Source organism: Sabethes cyaneus, chromosome 2, assembly GCF_943734655.1.
Source record: "Sabethes cyaneus chromosome 2, idSabCyanKW18_F2, whole genome shotgun sequence".
NCBI classification, from domain to species: Eukaryota; Metazoa; Arthropoda; class Insecta; order Diptera; family Culicidae; genus Sabethes; species Sabethes cyaneus.
In genome coordinates, this window is record NC_071354.1 from 76,763,958 (window position 1) to 76,791,646 (window position 27,689).

General features: G+C 40.4%; 1 protein-coding gene across 1 annotated transcript in view; it reads right to left on the reverse strand.

The window, feature by feature from the left end:
* Nucleotides 1-358: 358 nt before the first annotated feature.
* Nucleotides 359-27,689, reverse strand: part of LOC128735608 (neuropeptide-like precursor 1) — a 69,793-nt gene continuing 42,462 nt past the window's right edge. Inside the window, exons 4-6 of the mRNA XM_053830092.1 lie at nt 20,388-20,627; nt 19,792-20,095; nt 359-803 (exon numbers count right to left, since the gene is read on the reverse strand). Coding sequence (XP_053686067.1) covers nt 359-803; nt 19,792-20,095; nt 20,388-20,627 — 989 coding nt within the window. The remainder of the gene's footprint in view (nt 804-19,791; nt 20,096-20,387; nt 20,628-27,689) is intronic.

The window sequence follows — 27,689 nt, forward strand, 5'->3', positions numbered from 1 at the left end:
TAGATAATAAATACATCTTAAAATTGTCAATAATTGTTACCTAACTCTACGCTTCAATACCGTATATAAATGCTTATAAACACTTACGAGGGGGCTCCTTTTTATTTTGTTTTATTGTGTCTTAGTCTAAAGATGTATATAATAAGGTTAAACAGCTTTTTTTTTGAAATTTTACTTACATTTTTTGGTTTTGTTTGGTTTAGTTGATATTCGAAACGCCACCTTGTAGTTAAAAAACTATTAAAACAATATACAGTGCCAGCAGCATTACCTTTTTAACCAGTGCGAATTATTGTCTTGTGTCAGCTTCACTTCAATTATACTTTTGTTTGATAAATTCAAAACAGCTACGATCTACTTAGATATATCTTAAAGCATTTCGTCCGTAGACCGCCTGTATGTACTTATTGTCCAGGTAGTACTGTTTCTTAAGGTAGTAGAGCAACTTGCGTAACCGTGCGGCGCATTGGAACTCGTCCTCGGTGTAGAAGGGGTTGGGCGGGACCTCACTGGAGTCTCCGTAATACAGCGGGAGCTCCTCGCGTGATCCGCCGCCGTACGTTCGGAGACGAGTCGCGAAAACGTCGCCAGTGTAGCGCGGTAAGTCTGGGCGGTGCGGAACCCCACGTAGACTGTAGGCCGGGTGTTCCCCAGCTGCTGCTGCTGCTGCTGCTGCCGCTGCTACTTGCGAAGAAGGGGGAAGGGGCGCCTCGAAATCCGCTGCTGTCGCTACTAGTGTCGCATCGTCTACAAACGCCGGCGGTTGGTTGTCGTAGTCGCTCGGGTTGGAGGTAAAACTCGACCTTTCAAAATAATTATCACAACAAAAGAAAAGAAAACGGAAACATATTAAAGCAATGGATCATATTTTTCTACAATTATTAGCAATTAACATAAATTTCTAACATTAATTACTAACTACGCCAAGGATTCAACACAGTCTGCAAGAAATTTCAACGAGATTTGCTATCGAACTCGAAATAGTTAAGACAACAAACGAACTTCAACTACATTAGAAAATATTTATATCTACTACCTACATTAATGAAAGTAAGTAAAAATCGGACAATGTAATATAACCTAACGAGAATAATCTATATTTAACTAATTTAACATTTCCACACTTTTATGGAGGCATATTGGGCCATTCTTTAATATAAACATTAATCAATGGACTATATAATTGTCATCTTTACGAATCTTATGGAAACTTATTTTCATTTAATGATAAATAAAAATGTGTGACTATTTGTTTATTTGCGGGAGGGTGAATTCCGTACTGTCAAACCTGATTTTCTGCGGTTATTTTTGTGCGATAAACAAGTACTTCACAAAAACAGATTATAAGTCGATTTTCATGTCAGAATGCAACTAGAATGATTTTGCTGGAAGCTAAGATTGGCTAATAGAATAGATTTATTTTATTTAAACCACTGGCTTTAAAAAAAATGCAGAATTTGGATGGCGCGTTAATTTAAGCTAGCTTTCATTCCAAAATGCATGATAAAATTTAATGCGCATATGCAGCACAAGTACGAAAACTGCTGAAAACTCATTATATATTCATTCGGATTTTTTATTATGGTCGTTGTAAATCAAATCGAAGAGAATACTCTGACAGTGAAACTTTACTTATAATAAGCTGACCCGACAAACTTCGTATTACCACAAATTAAGCCGTGTTGTACATAAATCGTGAATCTCGGATGACCATTGTCACAATCTAGAGTTTTGCAAGTTTCTGAGGAGCTTCATGGGTGTTTTAATATACAAATTTTCCTTACAGTAAAGTAGAAAACAACTCCCCCCATTGCTTAACTTGATAAAATAAAGCGGATAGCATTTAAATATTCGCCATCATTACAAACCATTTCGCCGACTACCATTTTGCGGAACACCAATTCTCGGTTAACGCGGAATATAGAGTTTCGCAGAATACCATTTCACGAAAAACCTTACGCGGGATGTACCATTTCACGGAAAATCTTTTCGTATACAGTACCATTTCGCAGGGGTGACCCAACTGAAGAAAAGTAATAGAGGTCAGTAGCACTAAGAAAATAAATAAACCTAGATAGAGGTGATCTCTACGCAGTGGCCGGCGCTTCCGGCGGCAGGACGCCGGCAACACTCGCGGCCTGTGGCCGCCTCGCCCTGAATCATCTAATGTTACTATTGATAGTTTTTGGTGGTCTTGTTATTGATTAATGTTTTATGAAAGTGTCTAAAATTTCTCGAGTTCGATTAGTTTTTCTTAGTTCGCAAAAATTTCTGTTTTATTTCTATAAGAGTCCTTATCCCCCTACCTCAGGGGTTAGGGGTCTCAAACCATCATAAAAAAATCCTGTCTCCAAAACCCCCCACATGTCAAATTTGGTTCCATTTGCTTAATTAGTACTCTACGTATAAGAATATTTGTATTTCGTTTGTATGGAAGCCCCTGTCGCAAAGGAGATAAGGTATGGAAGATCCGTGGCGGAAAGGCCCAGTTTTACCAAAGCGGTGGCGCTACCAACGAACTGGGAACGGGCTTTGTAGTGCTGGGCAGAATGCAGGATCGCGTGATAGATTGGAAGGCGACCAACGAGAGATTGTGTGTATTGAGGATAAAGGGCCGTTTCTTCAATTATAGCATCATTAACGTGCACTGCCCGCACGAAGGTAGACCCGACGATGAAAAAGAAGCGTTCTACGCGAGGCTGGAGGCAAACGTACGACAGCTGCTCGTCACGGGACATAAAGATCGTCATCGGGGATATGAACGCCCAGGTCGGTAGGGAAGAAATGTATAGACCGGTGGTAGGGCCCCATAGCCTGCACACCGACACAAACGATAACGGCCAACGATGTATAAACTTCGCAGCTTCCCGAGGCCTGGTGATCCGAAGCACCTTTTTTCCGCGCAAGGATATCCACAAAGCCACCTGGAGATCACCTGACCAACGTACAATGAACCAAATTGACCACGTTCTCATAGAGGGCCGGTTTTTCTCTAACATCACGAACGTGCGCTCCCGTCGGGGTTCGGATATTGATTTTGACCATTACCTAGTAGCAGTACATGTGCGCTCAAAGCTGTCCACCGTATACCGGACACGTCAAAGCCGCCCTCCTCGGCTGAACATCAGGCAGCTAGATAACCCACAAGCTGCCGAGAACTACGCGCGAGTACTGAATGAGGCACTGCCTTCTTCCGAGGAGTTAGGCGCTTAAAACCTTGAAGACGGTTGGGGCAGAATACGCTCGGCCATCGGAGAGGCCGCTACCGCGGCACTAGGTATTAAACCTCGGCGTACACAAAATGATTGGTTTGATGGGGAATGCCAACAAGCGGTGGAGGAGAAAAAAATGCTTGGAAAAATTATCTAAGTATTGCCACTAGAGAGAACCTGGCCAAATACCGACGAGCTAGGAATCAGTTGACCACGATCCTGAGGAGAAAAAATCGCCAAAAGGAGGACAGAGATCGTGAAGAATTAGAGCAACTATTCCGAGCTAATGACACGCAGTTTTATGAGAAGGTGAACCAATCTCGGAAGGGCTACACACCGAAACTTGACATGTGTAGGGACGAGGGCGGGAATCTAATTACAAACGAGCGCGAGGTGGTCGACAGTTGGAAGCAGTTCTTCGATGAACACCTCAATGGCGAAGTCGCAGAAGGAGGCGGAACGCAAAATACCCAGGAGCGCCCATGGAAGATAGTAAGCACCTGATCTATAAGAAGTCAAACGAGAAATCGGGCTGCTGAAGACCAATAAAGCCGCTGGGAAGGACCGCCTACCGCCTGAGCTTTATAAACATGACGGAGAAATGCTAGCAAAGGCTCTACACTGGGTTATTTCGAGGATTTGGGAGGAGGAAAAGCTACCGGAGGAATGGATGGAAGGAGTGGTTTGTCCCATCTACAAAAAGGGTGTTCGGCTAGACTGCTGCAACTATCGTGGTATTACGCTGGTAAACGTCGCCTACAAGGTACTCTCCCAGATCCTGTTACGCCAGCTGTCACCGATAGCACAACGTTTCGTAGGGAATTATCAGGCGGGTTTCATGGGGGCTCGCGCAACTACGGACCAAATTTTTACTATCCGACAGATCTTGCAGAAATGTCGGGAGTACAACGTGCCCACGCATCACATCTTTATTGATTTCAAAGCAGCATACGATACAGTCGATCGAGACAAGCTATGGCAGATAATGCACGAACACGGTTTTCTGGACAAACTGACGCACATTGGATCGAGTGATTCGTACGCATCTCTGGGACACTCTCGAGTCCCTTCGAGACGCGACGAGGGTTGAGACAAGGTGACGGTCTATCCTGTATGCTGTTCAACATCGCTCTTGAGGGAGTGATCCGACGAGCGGGCATCGAAACGAGAGGCACGATTTTTACCAAGAGTAGCCAACTTCTAGGCTTTGCAGATGACTTCGATATCATTGCCAGGAACTTTGCGACGGCGGAGGCAATCTACGCCAGACTGAAAGCGGAGTCTAGGAGAATTGGACTAAAAATAAATGCGTCGAAGACCATTTATTTCATGTAATTGAAAGGAAGAGGCTCAAGGGAAACAAACGCGCGCCTCCCACGGACGGTAACCGTTGACGGCGACGAACTAGAAGTAGTAGAGGAGTTCTTGTATTTGGGATCGCTGGTGACCGCGGACAACAACACTATTAAGGAGATCCAGCGGCGCATCCAAGCGGGAAATCGGGCCTACTTTGCCCTTCGTAAAACGCTACGATCAGAAAGCATACGCCGCCGCACGAAGCTAACAATGTACAAAACCAATATTAGACCGGTAGTTCTTTATGCACTTGAAGCCGTGACGCTGCTTACGGAGGACATACGCGCCCTTGCCGTGTTTGAGCGGAAAGTGCTGCGGACGATATTTGGCGAAGTACAAACTGAAAGCGGAGAGTGGTGGAGGCGTATGAATCACGAGCTACAGGCACTGCTTGGGGAGACTCCCATCGTACATCTAGCGAAAGTTAGCAGGCTACGGTGGGCCGGACACGTCGTAAGGATTCCGGACGACAGTGCGACGAGAATAGTCCTCTTTAACAACCCCACCGGCACCAGGAACAGGGGGGCCCAACGTGCACAATGACTCGACCAGGCCGAAAGCGATTTGCGACTTCTGAGACGACTAGAAAATTGGCGACGAGTGGCCCAAGACCGAGTTGAATAGAGACGAGTGCTTCAAACAGCACGAGCCACCCCGGCTCTATGCTGCTGAAGAAGAAGAAGAAGTATGGAAGCCCCCCCTCTTAAAGGGGAGAGGGGTCATAATTTCCCTTCTAAAGAGGGGAGGGGTGTCAATTCACCATAGAAAAAATTCTTGTCTCCAAAAACACCCACATGCCAAATTTTGTTCCATTTGCTTGATTAGTTCTCGAGTTACACAGAAATTAGTGTTTCATTTATATAGGAGCCCCACTTCTTAGTGAGGGAAGGGGTCTCTAACCATCATAAGAACCTTCACTGGCCCCAAAAACTCCTACATGCAAATTTTCACGACGATCGGTTCAGTAGTTCTCGATTCTATAAGGAACATACCGAAAGACAGACAGAACCTGAAAATAGGAAATTGGAAGTTAAAAATTGAAAGCTAGAATTTGGAAGTTAAAAGTTAGATGTTGAAAATCGTAAGCTGGCAATCGTAACTTGGAAAACACGGAAATTAGAGGTTAGAAGTGGAATTTGGAAGCTAAAAGTTAGAAGTGGAAAATGGAGATTGAATGATGAAGGTTAAAAGTTGAAAGATGGAATCTGGAACACGGAAGTTGGAAGTCGTAAATTAGAAGTTCGATGCTTAAACTTGGAAATTTACAGTTTAATATTGTGAATTGAAAGTTTAAAATTAAAAATCGAAAATTGGAAGCTGAAAAATGAAATTCGGGAGTTGAAAGTAGAAAGTGAAAGCTGGAAATTGGAAGTTGAAAATTGGAAGCGGCAAATTGAAAGTTGAAAGTTGAAAGCTGGATAGTGCACGTTGGAGGATGGAATTTGAAAGTAGGTAGTTGGAAGCTGGATGGTAGAATCGGAAAATAGAGGATGGAAGTTGTAAGCTGGAAATCGGAAGTTGGTAATTTTAAAGCTTGCAATATTAAAGTTGGAAATTGAAATTCGGAGTTGAAGGTGGAAAGCGAAAGCTGGAGGTTGGAAATTGGAAATTGATAGCTGAAAGTTGGAATCTGAACGTTGCAAATAAGAAATTGGAAGTTGAAAGTCAGAAGCTGGAAGTCGCCAGTTGAAAGCAGTAAGTTAGAAGTTGGAAGTTATAAATTGGGAGTTGGAAGTTGAAAGTTGGGAGCTGGAAATTTTAAGTTGAAAATTGAAAATTCAAAGTTGGAGGTCAGAAGTTGGAAGTTAAAATTTAGAAAATGGAAGTTGGAAATTGGTAGTTGAAAGTTGGACGTTGGAAGTTGGTAGTTGGAACTTTAAAGTTGGAGGTTGAAGCTCGGGTGCTGGAAGTTGAAAGCAGGAATTCGGAAGTTGGAAATAAGAAGATGGAAATTGAAAGTTGGAAGGATGTTCGGAATTGGCAATTGGAAGTTAGAAGTTAAAAGTTAGAAGTTAGAAATTGGATTTAGAAATTCGAAATTATAAGCTGGAAACTGGAAAGTGAAAGCTTAAAGTTGAAAATCAAAAATTGGAAGCTAAAATTTGATAGTTAGGAATCGGAGGTAGAAACTGGAAGCTAGAAGTTGGAAATTAGAAGTTGGATGTTAAAATTTGGAAGCTGGAGTTGGGCCGTTCGTTTAACGTTCGTTTAAAGCATTAAATTCTACACAGTCGCCTCGTCCACCGCACAACACCAGCTTGCCACAAACAGCTTCTCTCGCTTCCAATAGTTTATGGAGTTTTCTTTAGATTCCACTTGTCGATGGACTAACATAACTCAACTGGTCAGAGCTCTGGCGTGTAGAGAGGGTCCTTGTTTTTTGGCAGCACCTTCACGTTGTTAGCGGCATATCCCTCCACTGTTTTTGTTCCGCTATACCAAATCAGGCTAAAACAACACGGAACAATCGTGATGCTTCAGTATAGGCAGCAGAGGTATTTACAGACATTTGTTCTAGTGAATTTTCTGGTTGATGGTCGTGGTTACAATAAAAATGCCGGTTTTCAAACCACAGGCAAAAACCCGCCAACTCCGATATTGTTTATTGAACAATATTGAATCATATTTCATATGCTTGAAAATGTCTGTCACCTATCCACTCTCTGTAGCCCTATGAAACTCGTACCCGAAAAGATGCTTTTCCTGTTTGTCTTTTAAAGCAGGTTTCGCAGTCCATCATCACGCAATCGAACTTCGTCTGCATCGTCATGTAAAGCTTCCGAGATCGTGTTTTGACCGTTTTGATCCATTCATCATCGCGATGCCTTATAAGTCGAAAGTTCAGCTCCGTTCTAAACTCAATGCACGGTTGTGAATAACACTCTGCACTTGTTTGCGACATTTTGGATGGAGATGTACCTCTTTGTATCGTCGCTGCAGCTTCCGGCATTCGATTTTCTTGTTGCAATAGTGACAATAGATTTTGCCACTTTCAACGATTTCGCTAACAGCGATGTGCGAGTAGTTTGGATTTTCATCAAAATCAAAATAATTCTTCATGCAAGCACCTATAAAATAAGGGGTTTTCAGAATTGTTATTGCACCATCAGTGCTTCAAATTTTGAACACAATTCACAAAACCCTTTAATTTTCGACAGAAAGGTAGGTAGAGTAGGGCGGGGCATAAGTGCGATGTTGTAAGTTGTCATCAATTTTCATGAAATATAAAGAAGCACAACAACAAAATATATTTTATATTGATGCAATAACTCAATATCTTCACATTCAACTATAAATCACCCGGAATAATAGTGTTATGCAAAACAAATTTTTCATTTTTTCTGAACAAGTGCCGATTCGCACTTTTACCCCACTAGCGGGGCAAAAGTTCGAATACCGCGGGGTAAAAGTGCGAAGCTCGAATCCATGAAATTAGCACAGCAGTAGCCAACGAAACTATATTATCTTCAGTCTGCGATATGTTTCGGTAAGAAATATTCTCAATTTGCACTTTTCCTATTTTGCGCTGGTGTATTGCAGCCTCCGGCAGATCGAAACTTTACCAAACGTTGTTTTTAGTTTCATCAGTGGAAAAACACTGTTTTCCTTCGGCCAACATCTGCATGGCACACAGTTTTCTGTAGATCTTCCATTTCTAGGATCTGTATTATAGTGCCTAAAACTGTATACAATTACCTATGCTTTTTTATGATTCGCACTTTTGCCCCATCCGTGAATCGCACTTATGCCCCGCTAGGCGCTTGACGGGGTGTGATTAAATTATGGAAAAGCGAAATATATTTTGTAAATTCCTTTCACCGTATTTTCAAAACAGATATGTGAGTGATGTGAAATGTTGCCACAAATTTTCAACAAGTAATATTCTCCTGTTGATATCGTATTTGCCGTATAACGAAAATTTACATCAAAACCGCCCTAAAATAACATTTGCACATAACTCAGCAACTATGCTTCGTAAGCATTCAAAGTTTACGTTAGATTCAAGCTGTTAAAGTAGTCACCCATCCATGCCAATGTAGACAATTTACTTGGAATCTGCACCGATAAATCATTAAATCGCACTTTTATCCCCATCGCACTTTTGCCCCTCCTTACTCTATATTATACATTAGGTTTGCACTGCATGATTTCACTTGAGCGACGTCTTTTTGTGTCGATTTTTTCCGCGTGTCGCTAAAATACTTCGTTATGAAATTAGTAACAAAATAAGCAGAAGGGTTTAAGGAAGCGAAATCTGAAATTAAAATTAAAATTGATTTTTTGTTTTAATTTTCGTCGACCTCAACTCTGCAGTAATTTCATTTTAGTTTACTTATGTATATATAGTTTAGCCATTAGGGGAGTGTCGTCGTGGTTGGGCCACGTTTTGGAATTTGCCCATAACTTTCGTTTCAAAAGGAATTTTGGAAATCTAAATACATTATTGCAAAGGTCTAAAAAAAAGGTATATTTCCGGAAAGTTTTGAACTGATTGCTTAAAAAATAAAAAAGTTATAGGCATTTACGTGAAGACAAAAAATGTTGTCATAGTCGGGCCATGTTGTACAGGTTGGGCCTCCGCAGAAAATGTAAGACATACGTATTGAAATTTTATATAGAGACATGAAAAGAATGAATTCCGTGAACAACGGCTCAGATAGGTATAAATACCCTATTTTTAATTGCATTTTTGCGAAATTTTGGCGATCTTGTAAAATCAATATTGCTACACTCGCCTTTTCCGAAGTGTACAACTACAATGAAAAAACACCAAAAATCTAGGTTTTCATCGTATTAATTATGCTTTATTTCATCACATTTTACGAAACTGACATTCTCTAGCGATTATTGCGCTTCTGCGCTTAAAATTATGGTGGCCCAACCATGACTACTCAAGTGGCCCGACCTGTGCAAATAGCGCTTTTCTAGTATTTTACCTTAGCCTTCCCAAACACATTGCTGGAGGGGATTTTTCTATAGTCTTCGTATGCAGCACAACACACTTTATACATTTTCAAAATTTATCTCGATAATTGCATTTCATGAATCATTTCTTGAAGAAAAGTTCATTGCGCCTGGAAAACTTTTTTTGAAAGATTTAGTCACTGAATTCAGTGCGGGTGTTTTGAATACATGATTGAAACTCACAATATTGTGAAAAGTTAGTTATCACAGTAAGAAGTTTTACAATGGTTGTATCATAGATATCATGAGTTACTAAAACTGTAAAATCGTGATGGCCCGACCATAACAGTGGCCCGACGATAACGACAATACCCTACTGCTTTAATTCTCTGCTGATAAAAATGAATTAAAACTAGAAGTAAGGCTGATATAAGAAGCAGATTCTGCTTTCTGCATAGTTGTTCTAGGGTATGTGTTTCATATGGCAAATGTTAAAAAAAACTGTAATGAGAGTATATTAAAACAACACAAAGATCCTCGGATTGTACCAAAAAGTGCAGTGAAACATTCAGTAATGGGTTCAGAGTGTATTAAAACATGGCAAGGAATAACACCAAAAACAGTTCTGGAAAAGCAAAGTATTATATGATGCTAAACAGTATTTAATACAAAAAACCGGTAAAATAGAAACATGCACAACCCGAACAAAATGATTAGCGCTCAAAATTCAATCAGCACACAAAAAGAAAAACACATTCTTCAAAAATCCATTCTACAGGGGGATCCCAATAAGGCACTCCATTTCACCTGCTCCCTGTAAGGTTCCCGAACGGATTGAGAGTCGCATAGTGTCGCGAAGCAACACGCACGCACGGCAAATGGCCAATTCACGGATAGAAAAAAAAACAAGACGAAATGAATCATTTAATAAACAAAGCTCGTAATTACTGTTGCGACCGCAACGCGTGCAATCGCTTCAGGCTGCCATTCGCAAGGTCAACACGGTGGAACACAGCAGCCAGTGCAGCGCTCCCGCATCGGTTCTCGCTCGCGCTTTCGACGGAAAAGCTCAGTGACAAGTATGACGTTTGTTTGATTGTTTGCTTGTAATCTGATGCCCAACCCACATCGCATCGCACAGCAGCGGCATCATGCGGAATTACTCGTTTCCGAAAATGTGGTATCACAGCCACGACACGGCACAGGTGTAGCTCTTATCTCTACGGTTGTCAGGCAAATAAAAGTTGGTCGTTTCCGCGTCAAAAGTCACACAACCACCAAGCAAAGTTGAAGATGACACGAGAACCAAATAGGTACACTGTTTACGCTGCCTCGCGTCGCGAGTGCTCGGCTAAGCGTGATTCGAGATGAGTTGTAAGGTTTTGATTTTGAGATATACGAAAATTTGCATATATAAAATTTGTAAAGCAATAGAGGAATAACCTAAAATAATTGAACAGTGCTCCAAGAAGATAGGTTTGAAACGATAGGAATGATAGATTTTGAACTGTATCTTCTATAGTTATTCATCGTAAACTTTCTAACAAAGAGTGTGGATCAATTTTTGGCTGTCAATTAAGATTTTCATTTACATTTGGTGTCCGATATTATTATCTAACACAGCGTACAGTGTGAGACCCTTTCGATGCGGATTCGAGGAGCATGACAATGGTGATTCGTGCCTTTTGACGAGATTTGAGCATTCGATTTAGCGAAATGACTGTGATATGATAGTTTCTAGAACATGTATGTTTTGAATTTTTACTGGCGTCAGTTACATGGGTTTAATTTTGCTTATTACAATCATTGTACCGTTACGACTGTTACTGTTACTGATATTGCTGCTATTTGCAGATTTTACTTGTACATAAACAATACTATTGCAAAAGTTGACAGATTGCATCAATTTTTTGGCCTTGTTATGCCTGCCAACTCTTTCTGCCCATTGAACATTTTCGCTACGATCTGCTCTTTGCAGAGGTGTAAGGTGTGAAGAAATGTCTTCATTGTGAGGAACAAAGAAGACTTTTGATTTAGTGTGGTGCAAGGTGAAGACATGCCTTCACAATGCAACTTCAATGGGCTGGAAAGACGATGAAGACAAATGAAGTCATTTATCCTTGCCTCGTGAAAACTTTTGTCAAAAACACCTAACATCCCTCCTCACTCACACAAAGGCTCTGACGATAACACTACAAACGAAACCGTATTTTTGTTATAGACCATTACACGGGAGCTCCTAACCACACTTTTTTGACAGCACTTGGTGGTTTGTTTACATGGTGTTACAGTTTGAATCTTGGTTTGAATTGAGTTTTCTATCTTTGTCCGGCAGATAATGATAAAAAATTATAGTTTTTATTTAAGAGAAAGCACCTTACATGCGTTTTAAAGCACCAAGATGCAGTAATCCTTCACGAAATTTCAAATCGAAACCGGTGGATGTAACAAGAAACATGTAAACAAACCACCAAGTGGTGTCTTTTGACGACAAAATGACGTCATCGCAAAATGATCTATTGTAAAGCAAGAGGTTGACACAATGATATAGGTGCGCTAATATCGCGGCTCTAAACACACGGTTAAAAGCTATGGTAACACGGAAATTTGCTGATTTTCTTGCATTGAACAGGCCCCCGTTATTCACACCCTGAAGAGAGAATGACATTACGACGCAGACCGGTTTCATGTCATAAAATATTGGTTCCGTTCTGGTTGAACGGACTACAGTTGAAAACTATAAAGCATATTTTGCATTTGCAACATATTTTCATAATCTTTCGCAACCCATTCGCAATTCCCAAATTCAAGATAGCATTAGAAAAACACCCAGTTTTCAAGATGTTAAGGTGCGCTTAAAATCTACTTTTTTGAAAACTGTCCAACCCACGCGCGTAGCCAGAAATCTTCCTTGCGGGGGGTTTACAAGAAAAAAATCTGACATAGTCTAACCGTAAGGAGTTTATTCAGAAAATAGACTCCAACCCCATGGAAAACCAGGGGTCTGCTGTTTCGAGGCGTTGAAAGTGTTGTTGTCATTATTAAACAACCTTTTGTGCTTGGTTGGCTGGTTCAATATTCGAACACCTCGTGTCAATGGTCGTCTCGATGACGATTACTCACTAAAGAAATTTTTCATGTTTTACCAATTTTTTGGAAAGCTAATGCACCAATATTGCGAACCGTCCTTCGGTCTGAATCGGTCTTTTTGGGTGGACCAATCAGATTGCAATGCAGTTTGACAGTGGATCACAGACGTTCGTCGAGTGTGTTTGACAGAACATGTCTATGCTGGAGCCATCTGTAAGATTTTTCAGGTTTTTCAATGATCCATTGTAATGGTATATGTTTGATCTACTTCGTGCTCGTACCGTATTGAGAAGTTATCTCCAATGCACTCTGGACCGAGCTTAGATTATAAAGAATATAGATACGCCATTCTTTGCAGATTCAATCGTCAGTAAAGTGGCGCCTAACGGTAAGAGGATTTGCTGACCTGTCATAGTGTTCGTAAAGCGTTCTCATAGGCACACGTCATCTGTCACTAACACTTGTGTAAAATGAGAAGGCCATACAACGACAATGCTAATCTAGTAAACCTTACCACCAGTAGATAGTACTGAAGGCATTCTTTTTGCTCATGTATGAGAAAATCATACACTGGCATATCTAGTTCCTTTAATAATCTAAGTTCCAGGGCTACTCTTCGTTAATTCTTTGAGCGTTTCGGCACTTGTAAGTTAACTTTGATCAGGTCGAGCAAGTCCTCTTTTCTCAAGAAACAATGAGCGTTTCATTGCACATGTCTACTGGCTCTGCAAACCGAAATTGGTCTTCAAGGCTTTGATAAGAGCGCAATAAAACTCGAATTGTTGCTTGGATTAAAAGTATAAATTTCAGTGTGACGTCTATCATCCTTGCGTCGTGGTCGCCTCACCGTAACAACCTGATTTTCACCATATGGGTCATTTCACGTCAAGTGACCGAGAAAAAGTTCAAACGTGTAATCGACCTTCATGGATTTGAACCAAATTTTGCCAGATTGTTCGTTTTCGGCCAGTAAAAGTCGGGAAGTAAAAATCCAAAATTTGGTGCCGATCGGACATTCCCTCGATTAATGGGAGCACCTTCAAGAAAAAGTTATTTGGCTCTTAGTTTCACATTCAAAATAGAGGATTGCTTGCTTTAAAACGCTGTATCTCGGGATCGGCGAAGAATACCTGAGGGCGATAAGTGATTCTTATGTAAAAAAAATTGCAAAACACGATAAAGTTGGAACTTTTGAGATCAAATTGTCTTCATTGAGAGAAAAATGTAAATTTAGTTTTCAAATTGGGTTTAAACATATTTGGCAGCACTGGTGCTCAAAAATAATATTTTTTCGAATTCTTTGGGTAATTTCCTTTGAAAATGTGAAAATAGTGTCTTTCTAAACCTAATACTTCCGGAGATATAAGCAAAAGAAAATGAGAGGTTTTGACAAAAACGGGTATTTTTCTTCAAAATGGAGATGCTCCCATTAATCGAGGGAATGTCCGATCGGCATCAAATTTTAGATTTATACTACCTAACCGAAAGCGAACAATCTGGCAAAATTTGGTTCAAATCCGTGAAGGTCGATTACACGGGTGTCGGACACTTCGCGTGGAATGATCCATATGTATGATGGATATCTTTCCATAGAGTGCCTGCGGCTCGTGATTTGTGCGCCCTCGCCACTCTCCGCTTTCTGTTTGCATTTCACCTAAAATACTTCATGACACCTTTCGTAGGAATACATTTCTCGTAAGCTAAGTTAAATCTCAAGTCGGTAATGAACTACCGGTTTAATTAGTGTTTAGTACATCGGCAGCTGCACTCAATGGCGTACGCGATGTCTTGCGGAGGGCAAAGAAAGCGCGTATCTCAGATTGAATGCCCGAACATAAGAACTCATCAACCACTTCGATTTGAGGTTTACGTTGTTTTCTGTTGAGCTTCTACTTGTCATGAATTTGGTCTTAGATGCATTGGTTTTCAGCCAAGTCTCCTAACCTCCGCTTTTATTCTGGCCTGTATTGGTTCCGCCGTCCGAAAGCTTTTAGTAATAAAACGGAAGTAATCTGAGAAGCCTAGGAACTGACTGTTCCTGTTGAAAATCATACATCTCTTTTCGATCGTCAATGGCGATGTTTATTAACACACAAGGCAGTCCATGGCCATTCCATAGCGGTCTGCGCGATTCGAATGAACTCAAGAATGCCAAAAACGCTTTCCATCTATCCCTCCCGTAGTTTCTCCTTCTCCTGGAAACGATCCAATGAAGGCGACCAGTAATGGCACTTACTAGTTTGTATAGTTCTGCCGGAGAGCCGGTCCTTTCCGATGATTCAGTTAGTCTTCAGCTATCCGATTTCACGCCATATCTTCTCGAAATCGGAAACCAGGACCATACTATCGTTTTTGGGCACTCCCAGATTAACGTCCATGTTATCCCCACTAAGCCGCTCCTCCAGGAGCTGCTTTCCTCTGACGACCACCCCGCGTTCCATTGTAATCAGGTTTCTCTCCTCATCCCTAGACACATCTGGTCTGCAGCCATTCCAAGGTTGATTCATCTTGTTGCAAAACTAACTCATGGCATTAACCTACAACAATTGTTCTAACTCTTTACGATCCCTATCCTCCTTCTGGCTTTTTCCTAGAGTCATGATCATGATTTTTTGACCTCCAACAGAATCAACTGGCTCCGCGCTCGCCAATTCTAGACCAAATTCTCAATCACGGCAACGTGTCTTCACCACATGCTGGCAGTCCATGCCAACCAGTCATTTCGACCTTTCTAATAGCCGACCATATGCTGTCTCATCTAACTTCATGGCTTGAAGTACTTAGCTGTACAGAAGAAGTTAGAGTCTCATCCAATAAGCGGCCGTAGTTCTCGGCAGATTGCGGATTATTGAATTGTCGAATGTTTAGTCAACGAAAACTGGTAAATGACGAATGTTCTGCTACTGGGTAATAGTCTGAGTCCACACCTCGTTGGCGGTCTTTGTATGTTATGCTCAAGAAAAGTCACCGATGAGAACGTGGTCGATTTGATTCGTTCATCATCGATTAGATTATCACTAAATGATCTTGTGGATATCTTTGTGAAGAAATAAAGTGCTTCGATTCTCCAGGCATTGCGAAACAGTGAAATTCATGCACCTCCGGCGGTTATCATTCGTGGTCGTGTGCAGGCTGTGGGATGTAGCCTGTGTAGGCTACACACACCGGAGCAATCATAACCACGTTGACGACTCTTGTGGTGAACAGCTGCTGTATGTTACCTCTAGCTTCACTTTCTTCTTGTCGACAGCTCTACCACAGACTAACAGACGTAACACTTCGAACAAATTTTCTAACAAAACAACGTTTCAATGACACCCTTAAAACTTGGAAAAAACACTAGCATCACCTGGTGCTGTCTTCGCGCTACGCCAGAGTAGATTCCCAAGTAGCACACTTTAGGTCCATTTAGTTGAAGCAACCGAATTACGACTGAAATTAGTCATAATTCGGTTACCACAACTACTTTGTAACAACCGTGCCAATAGGGTTGTTATAAATTTAGCAGTGCTATAAATTTACTTGTATATTATCTGACAATAGCGCCAGCGCAGGCGAGCAACATTTTATCGAGCGTCATTAAAACTGATTTTCGCTAATATGACACGCATGTACTGCCTTATATTGAAGACTCCTGTAACAAAAAGACTGGCAGCTCTGCCAATATTCGAGAGACGCTGATGGTAGCTCGCTCTGCCGGTCAAGATGGGCCCTGGATACATCTGTGTGAGTGAACGCTAATATTTATATCGCCGTGCCAACAGAGTCGAACAAACACCAATACAGAATTTTGGAGCGCTTACTGACACTCATATAAAATTTACCACCTTCGCTAAAAGCAGCATCGCTGACGGTGACACATAACGTTTATATAGAAAAATAACAGAGATGCCAGTTTTGTTAGTAATGAGGTCTTCGCTTATATGTTGACATCTGCACCTCGACAAGGCTATATTTCCTAAGTCAGCTCTAGCTTACTTAGGAGTCTAGGAATCGCCCTTGCATTCCATTTGTTGGACTATTCTTGTTTTCTGTCCGTACCTTCTAGCTTTGGAACAAGCAATACGAGGGGTACCGATCAACACGTTCTATACTAGTAAACTAGTAAACTGAGCGTTTCTACAGCTTCTTGTCGAACACTTTCGTATTCTACTTCTCCTCGAAAGTTCCTATCCTTCATGGTGTAATTTTTATTTGTCAACGCTCTCAGTGGATTCTGGAACTATCTTGATAAAAATTGCCGATAGATCCGTCATTGTGCGGTAGTTTGTCCTTTGGAGAGCATCATAATAAAAGTCTTCTCGATTGAAGCTGATAGGCAATACAATAACTTGACTTGATGGGATACTCACGTTTAAACTCTGTCCATCATCAGTCGGCTTGATTGCGCGATTGAACACTGCGGCGACGGCACTTCACTTTTGAGTCGAATCAAACCCATTTCAGAGCATTCACGTGATCTTGTGCCCTTTGATTCTGTGATTAACAGACTGAAAGCTAAGCGGAGCTGAACTATTTATTATTTTTCTGACACAAATTGTGCTTCGTCCCCGTCTATTTTAGTCAACCACCAAATTAAAATTTTATCCTGACTGGTTTTCTAACCTGGACGACGAAACTGTGGAGGCAATAACTACTTATGAGAAGTTGAATCTATCCCATAGAAACGGAACCTACCCCGAACACTCGCGTTGAAAATCACGGCTAATATGACGAACACCGGGTCGTGTAGTGCCTTGTAACTGCTTGAAAACTTGACATCGTCTCAAAAGTGGCCATTTTTCATGTTCTACCAACCTTCCGAAGGTTGGCTCCTGATACTGACGGGAACGAAAACGAAACAAAACCGCGTTGCCTCGTTTATCACTATTTTCACGCAGCGACAGACCTTTCATTTACTGCCTCGAAAATCGAACACTGAAAGGAATTCCTTCGCTCCTCACTGAACACGAAGAGTCAACCTATTGTGACCGTTCCGAAATCACGGCGGTTTTTTGCGACTTACCGTTATTTTTTGCACCAACTACGACCCGATTCACATCGAAATCTAGAGGTTTCCAAACTCCCAAAAAACATCGACGTGTTCAGTCATGTACCGTTATCTAACTTTCTACTTTTTGATGTCGCTCTTCTTAGGGCATATACGGATGGGTTTTACATTCCGCAGCATTTTTATTCCAATTTTAAAAATTCAACTCTTATACTTAAATTACGTAACAATTAGAGCGTAACGTAACAATATCGTGGTACAATAGCCGTTCGGTTGAAGAATCTTGCATCTAGTGGAATTGTCCCTGCCACAGCCGCTGGGCTGCATAGTAACTGCATCCCAAGTAGCACACTTTAGGTCCATTTAGTTGAAGCAACCGAATTACGACTGAAATTATTCATAATTCGGTTACCACAACTACTTTGTAACAACCGTGCTAGTCGGGATGTGAAAATTCCGCTAATTTTTTGCTTTGCATAAAAGTTCGTCTCTCCCTCAAATGGAAAAAATGACTAAAATTCTTTGTTCCTACAGATCGAAAATTCTTTGCGGCTAGACGACTAAACGAATTTGATATCTGTGTTGGAAAAGTACTTATATTCTATTCGTTGCCATTTACAAAAATACATTGTTCTAGGCAATTTTCGAAGCACTTAAAATACATATTTTTGCAGAAGACTGCAAATATTTAGGGCCTTTCCTTCTACAGTCATCGCAGGGTCATTGCCCAGAACATTGAATTTTTGTAAAATGTAACTAACAAACGTTAAATTTAATATTCTAATTTTTTTGCCAAGAAAATGCTATATAACTGTGCGCTAGAAGAAAAGACAAATTCCATTTATTCAACAAAGTTGCTTCTTTTTACATATTCTACAACTTTACCGAAGAAACTATGTCTCTATCTTTTAACACAAAAAAAGTTAGACCAACCTCTTGTTTTTGGTCTTGACCTTGAAATGCAGTCAAGCATATAATTAATATTTTTTGAAACGGCGGTTCTACAATTGGTGAAGCGACAGTGAGGGTGGTGGAGGTGAGGGGGGCGGGAATATTGGTAGCTACGCTTAACAAGTAGTCGTTGTAACTCCTACCTTTTCCAGCATTAGACAAAAGGTAGGAATCACAACTCCGCCCCCCCGCCTTCCTTACCTTTCCACTCTTTCCCCTCCATTCCAAAAAATTGTCATTACTTTCCCCTATCGTCCCTTCGTCAATTGTAGAACCACCGTTTCAAAAAATATTACAAAAAAAGTTATTTTATTTTTGACTTAGTTTGTTAAAATGAAAGCAAAACACGTCAGAAAAAATGTTACACTTTTTATCCGTTTAAGGTAAAAATGCTTTGGTCCGGTTTGACCAATTCTTACTAGTTTATCCAGAATGATAAAAGCTGGAGCGATATGATAACACAACAATTCGTTTTAATTTCGTTAGCAAACATGTATTACAAATTAACACAATAAACAAGTTACTAACTATTACAAATTAAACACCCAGATCAACTTTCTATTCTCAAGCCAATCACGGAGATCTCCGCCGAAGGTACCTTGTGGCCACGCTTGTTGTACCTACGACCAGATTCCAGAAGAAGTGCTTGAAAATTTTCACTTTATTTTGTTCAAGAGAAAGCAACATTCTCTTGAAGCAAATAAACTAAAACAAATTAAATGCATACTTCGACCATTCCTTTTTCGCCCTCCAGTCCCTGCAGATGGAATAATAATCGAACAATAGCAGCAACAGTAACAGTAGCAGTAGCAACTTAATAATTTCAAGTAGATTCCAAATGTGCAGCAAGAACAGCACTGGAATGCCATTTTGCAAGCGGTAAACTTTTCCAATGTATGATGATGGAATGATACGAAAAACAAATCGTAAACATCTAAACACTTGGAATTGTATATGGAAGGGGCAAATGCTAAAACAAAACATTTCCAAGAATGCTTCAAATGTACATTTAATTAACAGGCATTCAACATGAACCTTGTGTAACGAGGAACACATATTTTCCGGAAAAAAACTAGTCAAACCGATAAATAAAATTTAATAAAACAGCAATTTTAGGAACACGTATGTAGCTGGCACAGTGCATTCTCAGAAAAATAGATACACTTGAAAGGATCGAAGCAGACAGCCTACGATTCCGGCTGCCGCTTCCCTGGGGATTGCCTTTGTCTAACGAGGAACAAACATCTACGCTACGGTAAAGCGTTTAGACTTCCTACTATTTGAGACCTCGCCCTTCCAGATCGGCTGAAGCGGCCTGCTCCTGCCCGGGACGGCCGGAACGCGGGCAACCAGCCGGAGCGTGCCAAGGCAGCAATGTGCCGCTTTTGCGGTACCGCAATGCCATGCTCGTCCTCATCACGCATTGTCTGCTCGTGGAAATCCGTATCACGGTCGTCGTCGTCAATGTCGTCAAGCGAATCACCATTATCATCAGCATCATCATTGTCGTCATACGAGTTCCCCAAGCTCCACGTGAAGCGCTTGTGATACCGATTGAAGCGGCTCAGCATGCCGGAACGCGCTAGTGAACCTTGCGAATGTTTGCATTTGGGAAAATTAGAACAAGACAATTTCCCATCGAAACTCGCAGACCATCCGGTTGATGAAAAAATGCGATAAATTCATGTTTTCTAGAAAGCATACTAATACTTCAATCAAGTGTCGCATTATTGTTTGCTTATAACACTACAAGGATTCTCTTTTACTCGTTCCACAAAATCGTTCACATTTTTTCACCACCCTAGACGACCCCGGCGAGTTTCCCTCAAATTCGTGTATCACCGCGAAATAAAAGAGCACAACGAACACGTCCGCACACTTACCGAGATATCGCTTTTCCTCCAGGTGGTTGCCGCTCGGGGCGTAATACGGATACGCCTCGCTCATTGCCTCCATCAGTTCTTCGTAGTCGAGCGGAGCGGATTGGTAGACAGGCTCAAGAATTTCGGGCGTGCTGTCATCCAGTGATCCATCCTCGTAGTAGAGCTCCCGCTTCTTGCGACCGCTGTTACTTTCGCCGTTGTGGCTTTGCGCATTCTTCAACGACTGGATGTTGCGTTTCTCTGCGAATGTCGGAGAAAATGAAAAATATCCTGTTCAAGATTAGTGGAACAATGAAAGAAAATGCAGACAATGTCGGGGGCGTTGCATACTGAGTGATAAAGTGGCTCGCTAGGAAAATGTAATCCACGGATTTCGCGTCCACTTGACCGGTACAGTGTGGGATTGGCGGTACCCTCTCGCAATTCAATTAAACTTTATAGCAGGACAGACTTTGTCCAATTGAGTAAACAAGCATGCAAATGATTTGTTACTCAGCACATTTTCTTTGATTATCATTCGTGAATAATGCATTTTATGTGAGTGAATTCAACTGGAAACCTTCAAGATCTTTAAAACGGTGTTAGAATGGATGAATTATAGGAAATTAGTAGTTTTGCAACATTAAAGTATATGAAGTAATGAATTCGACATCGTACAGCAGTAAAATATACCTTTTCTAAAATTTAGCTACAGAAATGCTTGAACGAGTAGTAAAAAAATCATATAATTTACTTGAAAACAAATTGCACTCATTCCCGAAATGAGGAAAATATTCCATTAAATATTTATTGTTAAGTGAAAATTCTTATAAGGCCAATGCAAATTATTTTTAAAGTTTTTATCAGAACATCAGCCTTTTTCTTCCATGATCGACCAGAGTTCTGAAAATTGAGCAATAAACCAACTGAAAACTACTATGGAGAAGCATGACCTGCTTGCTGTGCAATCTTTAATATTTTAAAACTCTGAAGATCAATAACGAGACCAGTTAGTTTTATTTTTCTCAGTTTGAAGAGAAAAATAAAACTAACTAAAAACTAACAAATCGTCCGCGCTTCAACAAGTGTCAAATATTTTTCTGTTTTACTTGCCACTGACTCTGTCGCGGTCCAACGTAAACTATTTTATTAAATTAAAGGAGCGTATGGTGAGGAGAATGGTAGACTGGATGAAACTGCGAAACTTCGATATGAGGCCAAAAACATATTGCGTAGTTCAATTGGTAAGTAGAACTCTAACCTAAACTCTCTCGGTTGACGCCCGAGTGTTTTGACAATTAAACTATCACCACACGACACTCTATATTAGATACTCTCACATCTAGTTTCCGTCTCTCCAGTACTAACCATTCGTACGCACCCACATACACTCCACCCGCTGACGGTAATTATTTTCTGTATGATTGTCTTTTTGCTTCTACAGGGAAAATTCTTGACATTAGGTCAAACATATAGACTCAGCGGAGGTGAGAGTCGAACTCACAGCTCTCAATCTCTAGTCGAGTGTGTTATTTAACCAATTACACCACATTACTCTGTCGCGGTCTAACATAAACTAGTTTCTTAAAGTGGAGGGACCGGTAATGTAATTAAGATTGAACAATGAATACGAAAAGGTCGGGATACCAGGAGAAGCTAGTTTTCTTCATCGAAATGATTTTTGTGCCGGCTTAAGGGGACATGAACAAATTAATTTTGATTACTTTTTTGCTTACTTCGATACTAATTTTGTAATTTAAAGCAGATTTTTAAAACTTTTGAATTATAAACACAGTTATATACACAAAACACAGTCAGAGAAAAAAGATAAAGATAAAGTTTTATTTATTCAACAATCTTTTTGTTTTTTTTCAAGCTATAATTCATTTAAAACTTTATTTCAACAAAAGTTTGTTCCAATCCGTCGATGATCTGTTGAAATGGTACACAAAGTTTAAAAATCGCGTTTTTCAGGAGCGGCGTTTTATTGCGTCGAGGTTGTTCGGCTCGACACAGGAATACTTATGTATATGATCCTTTTTCATCCAATCCACTTACCGTGGTCGGATTATTACAAAATTAGTATCAAAATAAGCGAAAAATAAACCAGAAATGAAAAAATAGTGATTTTTCAAAACTTTTTGTCGTTTTTTTAGTTTAGTCCCCTTAAGCCGACACGAAACTCTCTTTCATAAAAGAAAACACGCTTCTTGCTCCTACCGTAGAAAGGAGGAAGGAGGGAGTAATATGCCCAATATACAAGAAGGGCGACAAGTTCGAATGTGAAAACTACCGAGCGATCACCATTCTCGACGCCGCCTATAAAGTACTTTCTCATGTTATTTTTTGGGGTCTATCGCCGCTGGCAAGGCCGCTGTGGACGGGCGATCGACAACGGATCAAATAGCTGCGATAGATCCTCCAAAAGTGCTGCAAATACGAATTTCAGAACTTCCTTATTCTACACTCAAAATAATCCACACGTCCTTTCCACGTGAAAAATCACGTAGATTTCTCTACAGGTTACGTGATTTTCAGCTGATTGTTATTGGAAAAAATAATAACATCCACCTGATTTTCACGTAAATGCATTAGTATGCGTGCGAATTACCTGAAATTCACGTAAATAGTACAGGAAAAGCTAGATGGAAAATATTTACATAACTTTTCCTATAATTTCGACGTGAAAATTATTTTGAGTGTAGAGTTCGTATACTTTGAAACAGTGTTTGACCGACTTAACCAAGAAAACATCTGGGACGCCTGAGAGATAAATTTGCTGCCAACATTGTCGAGTGAAACGTATGTGATGACTTGTTGTCTCTTTTTCACATGTGCTGAGACGTTGGCGCCATCGCAAACCCCCTGACACAGGCATATGGGAGCTTTGTTATTGCATTCAACTTGTAAAAAGTTGCATAAATAACAATTCAGTTTCACAATAAATTATTGCGTAATACTGGCACTTGAAATATAACGTTTAAGTACGTTATTTTAAGTGATCAAAATTAACGATATTTTCGATACAAGGGCGATATTTTTCGAAACCTTTCGAACCAACACGATACCGCGAACACAACGCATATTCGCAGTGAGTGCACTATTTTCGTTTTTGTAGTCGCAAATCTTGTGAGAGTTGATATCGGGAACTCTACAGTGCCGTGCCGTCGTTGCCGGGTCAAGAAAACTGTAACTAATGCGATTGCTAGGTTGTGTGGGCAAAGAAAATGTAGACGCCAGTAGGGTAGATGCTCCAGTAGTTGTGGTAGTACCAGTAGTGGTGGAAACTCGAAATATATCATAATTTTGGCGGATTTCGAGATAATTTCCGTTTTCTATTGTTAAATATATATTTGTTAACAGATTTATCTAAGATACACAGTTAAAATTCAAGATGTTGGTGCAAAAATTACAAATTCATTTTCAGCAGTTCAATAGAGTGCAATTGCTTAAGAAATTCGTAACAATCCATAGCATTTTAACAAGCCTACGTTGTTATCCACCTGCTGCCATGCTCATTGCAAGCGTTGCTAAGGCGGTAAACAATATTCCACTATTATAGGCAAATTTTCCACTATTATAGGAACATTACCACTACTTTAGGAGCACATACTAATGTCAGGAAAAGCAATATTTTAGATATATTAACCAGCAGAATGGTATAATTTTGGTATGTATTTAAAGCCAACACTATGGTGCACCATATTATCATGTAGTTCAATTGGAAACTGATAAATTGAGCGTTCAAATTGTCTTTGCACACTATCCCCCGACATAATCCCTCCATTACTGGAGCATCTACCCTAAACGTTTTGTGTAGGCGGTTTTTGCTGATAAGCCTTAATCGCTTTCAGTGCGAGAAATACATTTTACAGGCAAATATTTGTGTTACCTTAAATTTTTTTAAATCGCAAGTTCCAAAAATTGAAATTTGGCCAAGAACAGTTACAGACAGCGTTACAGTTTACAGACAACCACGTTTGCTTACAGCTATATGACATGGACAGCTGAATTATAATTTTGGAAATAATCCACTTACAGCCACACCACCGAAGAATCAAAAAACACGACAATGACGTATACGCCGCTCACGAAAATATCGTGCAGAATGGCAGAATATTGCAGATTATGCAATATGGTTACCTACCTGTACTGAAAGCGGAATTAACAGTTATAAAAAATTACGCAAAATGCAATGCACACTTAAAGAATATGGCATCAAGAAAATCGCAGCGACCCAACACTGACAACTTAATGATAGAAAGAGTTAAAAGGGCAAAAATTAAGCTTTGCGCTTCTCTAGTCGATCATAATCTAGCGTTTTCAACTACGAACCACTTGACGGAATTACTGAAGCATTTTTTTCCGGACACGAAGATCACTAATGAAATGAAAATTAAAGCCACAAAATCAACTGCGATTGTGAAAAATGTTCTTGCAAGTTCACAAACAACGATACTCAGCGAAAAACTAAACAGGTGTATGTTCAGCGTATTGATCGACGAGTCTACCACTTTTGCAGTCAAGGTGATGTGTATCAATGTTCGGTGAGTAACTTGTTGAATTTAACATGACGAAGCTCACAAAGTACGTCTCTTTTCGTGATCAAAGATGATTGCACCATTCTTATTTGAATGATTAACAAGTACAGTGAGATTTCTAATTTGGCATGGTTCAATTTTGGTGTGCCTCAATTTTGGTTAAAAAAGTATTCGTTTTCGGCAACACACAATGTTTCACTTCCAAAAATATACTAAAATATCAATCAATCAGTTTCCTCAGACACGCTCTAAATGATGAAAAAACTATGCCCTCAGTATATTCATGGGAAAAAGTTTATGATTATAGAATGTTGAATTTTCATTGTCGTAGGTCATTTTCATAGTCGCCTACGTCTTACCGCATAGTGTCAAAAATTTACTTGCACCGGACGAATGACTCTTGGCGGACTTTCTAAGCATAAAGTGGCTGCAATCGTGGACAAATCGTTGATTAGATATTTAGCCAATTTCTACATAGGCGACACGCATTTGTTGCTGAATTCGAATTGCTACTGTATACGTTTCATAATCACATATAAATATATATTTCTATAAACATAAAATGAGATGAAGTATATTTTACTTGCTAGATTTTACGACCCTGACGAGGAAAAAATCGTCAGTCGATTTTTGGGCCTTTGTGAAATTTTCACAGATGAGAATATCATAGAACAAGCGAACGCGGATAACCACTATAAAATTTTGTGAGCTTCTTCGAATGAATATGGTCTACGTCTACCGAACGAAAACGTCATTGGGATCGGATCGGATGGATGCAACACAATGATGGGTACGAACCACTCAGTATCAACGCTTCTTTGTCGAGATTTGCCTGAAATTCACAGCATGTTGCATCCTGCGCCAACCCGTTGGCTGTCACTGGAAGTGGTGGTTATTCGTATTATTGAACAGTGGCATCAAGGCTGTTTTTCATTGAAAAAACTTCAGCGAAAAACTTTTCGCAGTGGAACAAATTTCAACTACCATGAAGAATCCTATAATAGATCTAAATTTTCTTGTTCCTAAAATGGATCTTACCGAAGTTTAACAGCCTCAATAGACTGTTCCTGTCGAAAAAACCGGTGATCACAATAATGTTTGACGCTGTCAGTGCCACTTACCTAGAAATCTTAAATGGTGATTACATCAACAAACCTAAGATTGATCAAATTGACCCGTCGAATAGTCAACATCATGTGCTGCTAGAAAATTAGTACGTAGGAGTTGAGGTTGCAACATTTTTTCAAAAACCAGATATAAAAAGCAATGAAAATGTTAAAAAAGATCAGAGGGGTTGTGTACAAGAGACAACCGCATAGTGGACGCAGGACTACGTAAGTCTCTTTGTAGTGATAGTAGCATGTATCCACATGATTCTTCATGTACTTCATGCTACATGCAGCATTTGTTGAGACTAACTGCAGGTTGAGAAAATTCGATTGATTCTAAATACGTTGCCGAAAGGTTTTTGTGGACACGTTGAAGTCGAACAAGTGATATGTCTCTTGGAATCGTCCGCTCACACTAATCATAGGGTAACAATGACCGTAAACCGTGTTTCCAGGAGGTTGTTGTAACCATCGTCTCGGTCTTAGAATACGTTGCGGTGCGTAGATATGTAGTTGACCAAGCAGTGCGGAACTGTCAATCTCGGAACGTAAAATTTTTGCACCGAAAACAGCTTAGTTGGTGTTCCGTCGATCTTCAAGAGTTTCGATGCCAATCAATGCACACCGGTCTTCATAAGAAGGTAAGTCATACGGGTGCGTCCATGGAAGATTACGTAGAGCGTATCGAACAAACTTATGCTGCACTGATTCGATTCGGGAAATCCATACTTCTTCATAAGGCGACCATACAACTGACGCGAATTTAAGAATGGATCTTACCAATGAGCAGAACAATGCGCGAAGACAAAGTGGATCGGTGAAGTCAGCAGCAATTTTCGAAATGAAACGTAGTTGGCGGTTGGCCTTCGCTTCAATAGATGAGTAGTGCATTTTAAAAGTTAGTTGATAATCGAACAGAACGCCTAGATCCTTAATTTGGTCGACTCGATTCAAAATAGTCCCGTCAATGGTGTAGTTGAACAGAACAGGATTCTTCAGACACCGGTAAGAAATTACACAGCATTTCGCTATACTAACCACAAGACGATTTAGTCGGCACCATCTGGTAAACCTGTCCAGCATATCCTGTAGACGGAAACAATCATCTAACGGATGCGGATGGTAAGGTATATCTTCAAATCATCCGCGTATATCAGCACACTTCCGTTTGGTAGGATCAGGGAGACATCATTGAAGAAGAGAGCGAATAGAAGGGGTCCCAAATTACTTCCTTGAGGAACGCCACACTGCGGAGTGAATATTGTCGATTCAGCCGATCCTATCTTTACATATAGCTGTCGGTTTGTCAAATAAGATTTCAGCCAATCACACAGTCTATCCGAGAAGCCGAGACGACGAAATTTTGCGTACAGTATTCAATGGTCTACTGTGTCGAAAGCTGCTTTAATGTCTGTATATACCGCATCAATTTGCACACCACTGTCCATGTTGCTTATACAGAAGGAAGTGAACTCACAGAGGTTCGATTCTACAGAACGCTTGTGGAAAAACCCATGTTGGGAAGTCGTAATATAGTGTTTGCACGCCTCAAAAACCACTTTATTCAATATGATCTCAAAGCATTTTGATCCAGCGGACAGCGATGTTATCCCATGATAGTTGGCAATATCCGTTTTATCTCCTTTTTTGTATACTGGTGTCATACACGAGCT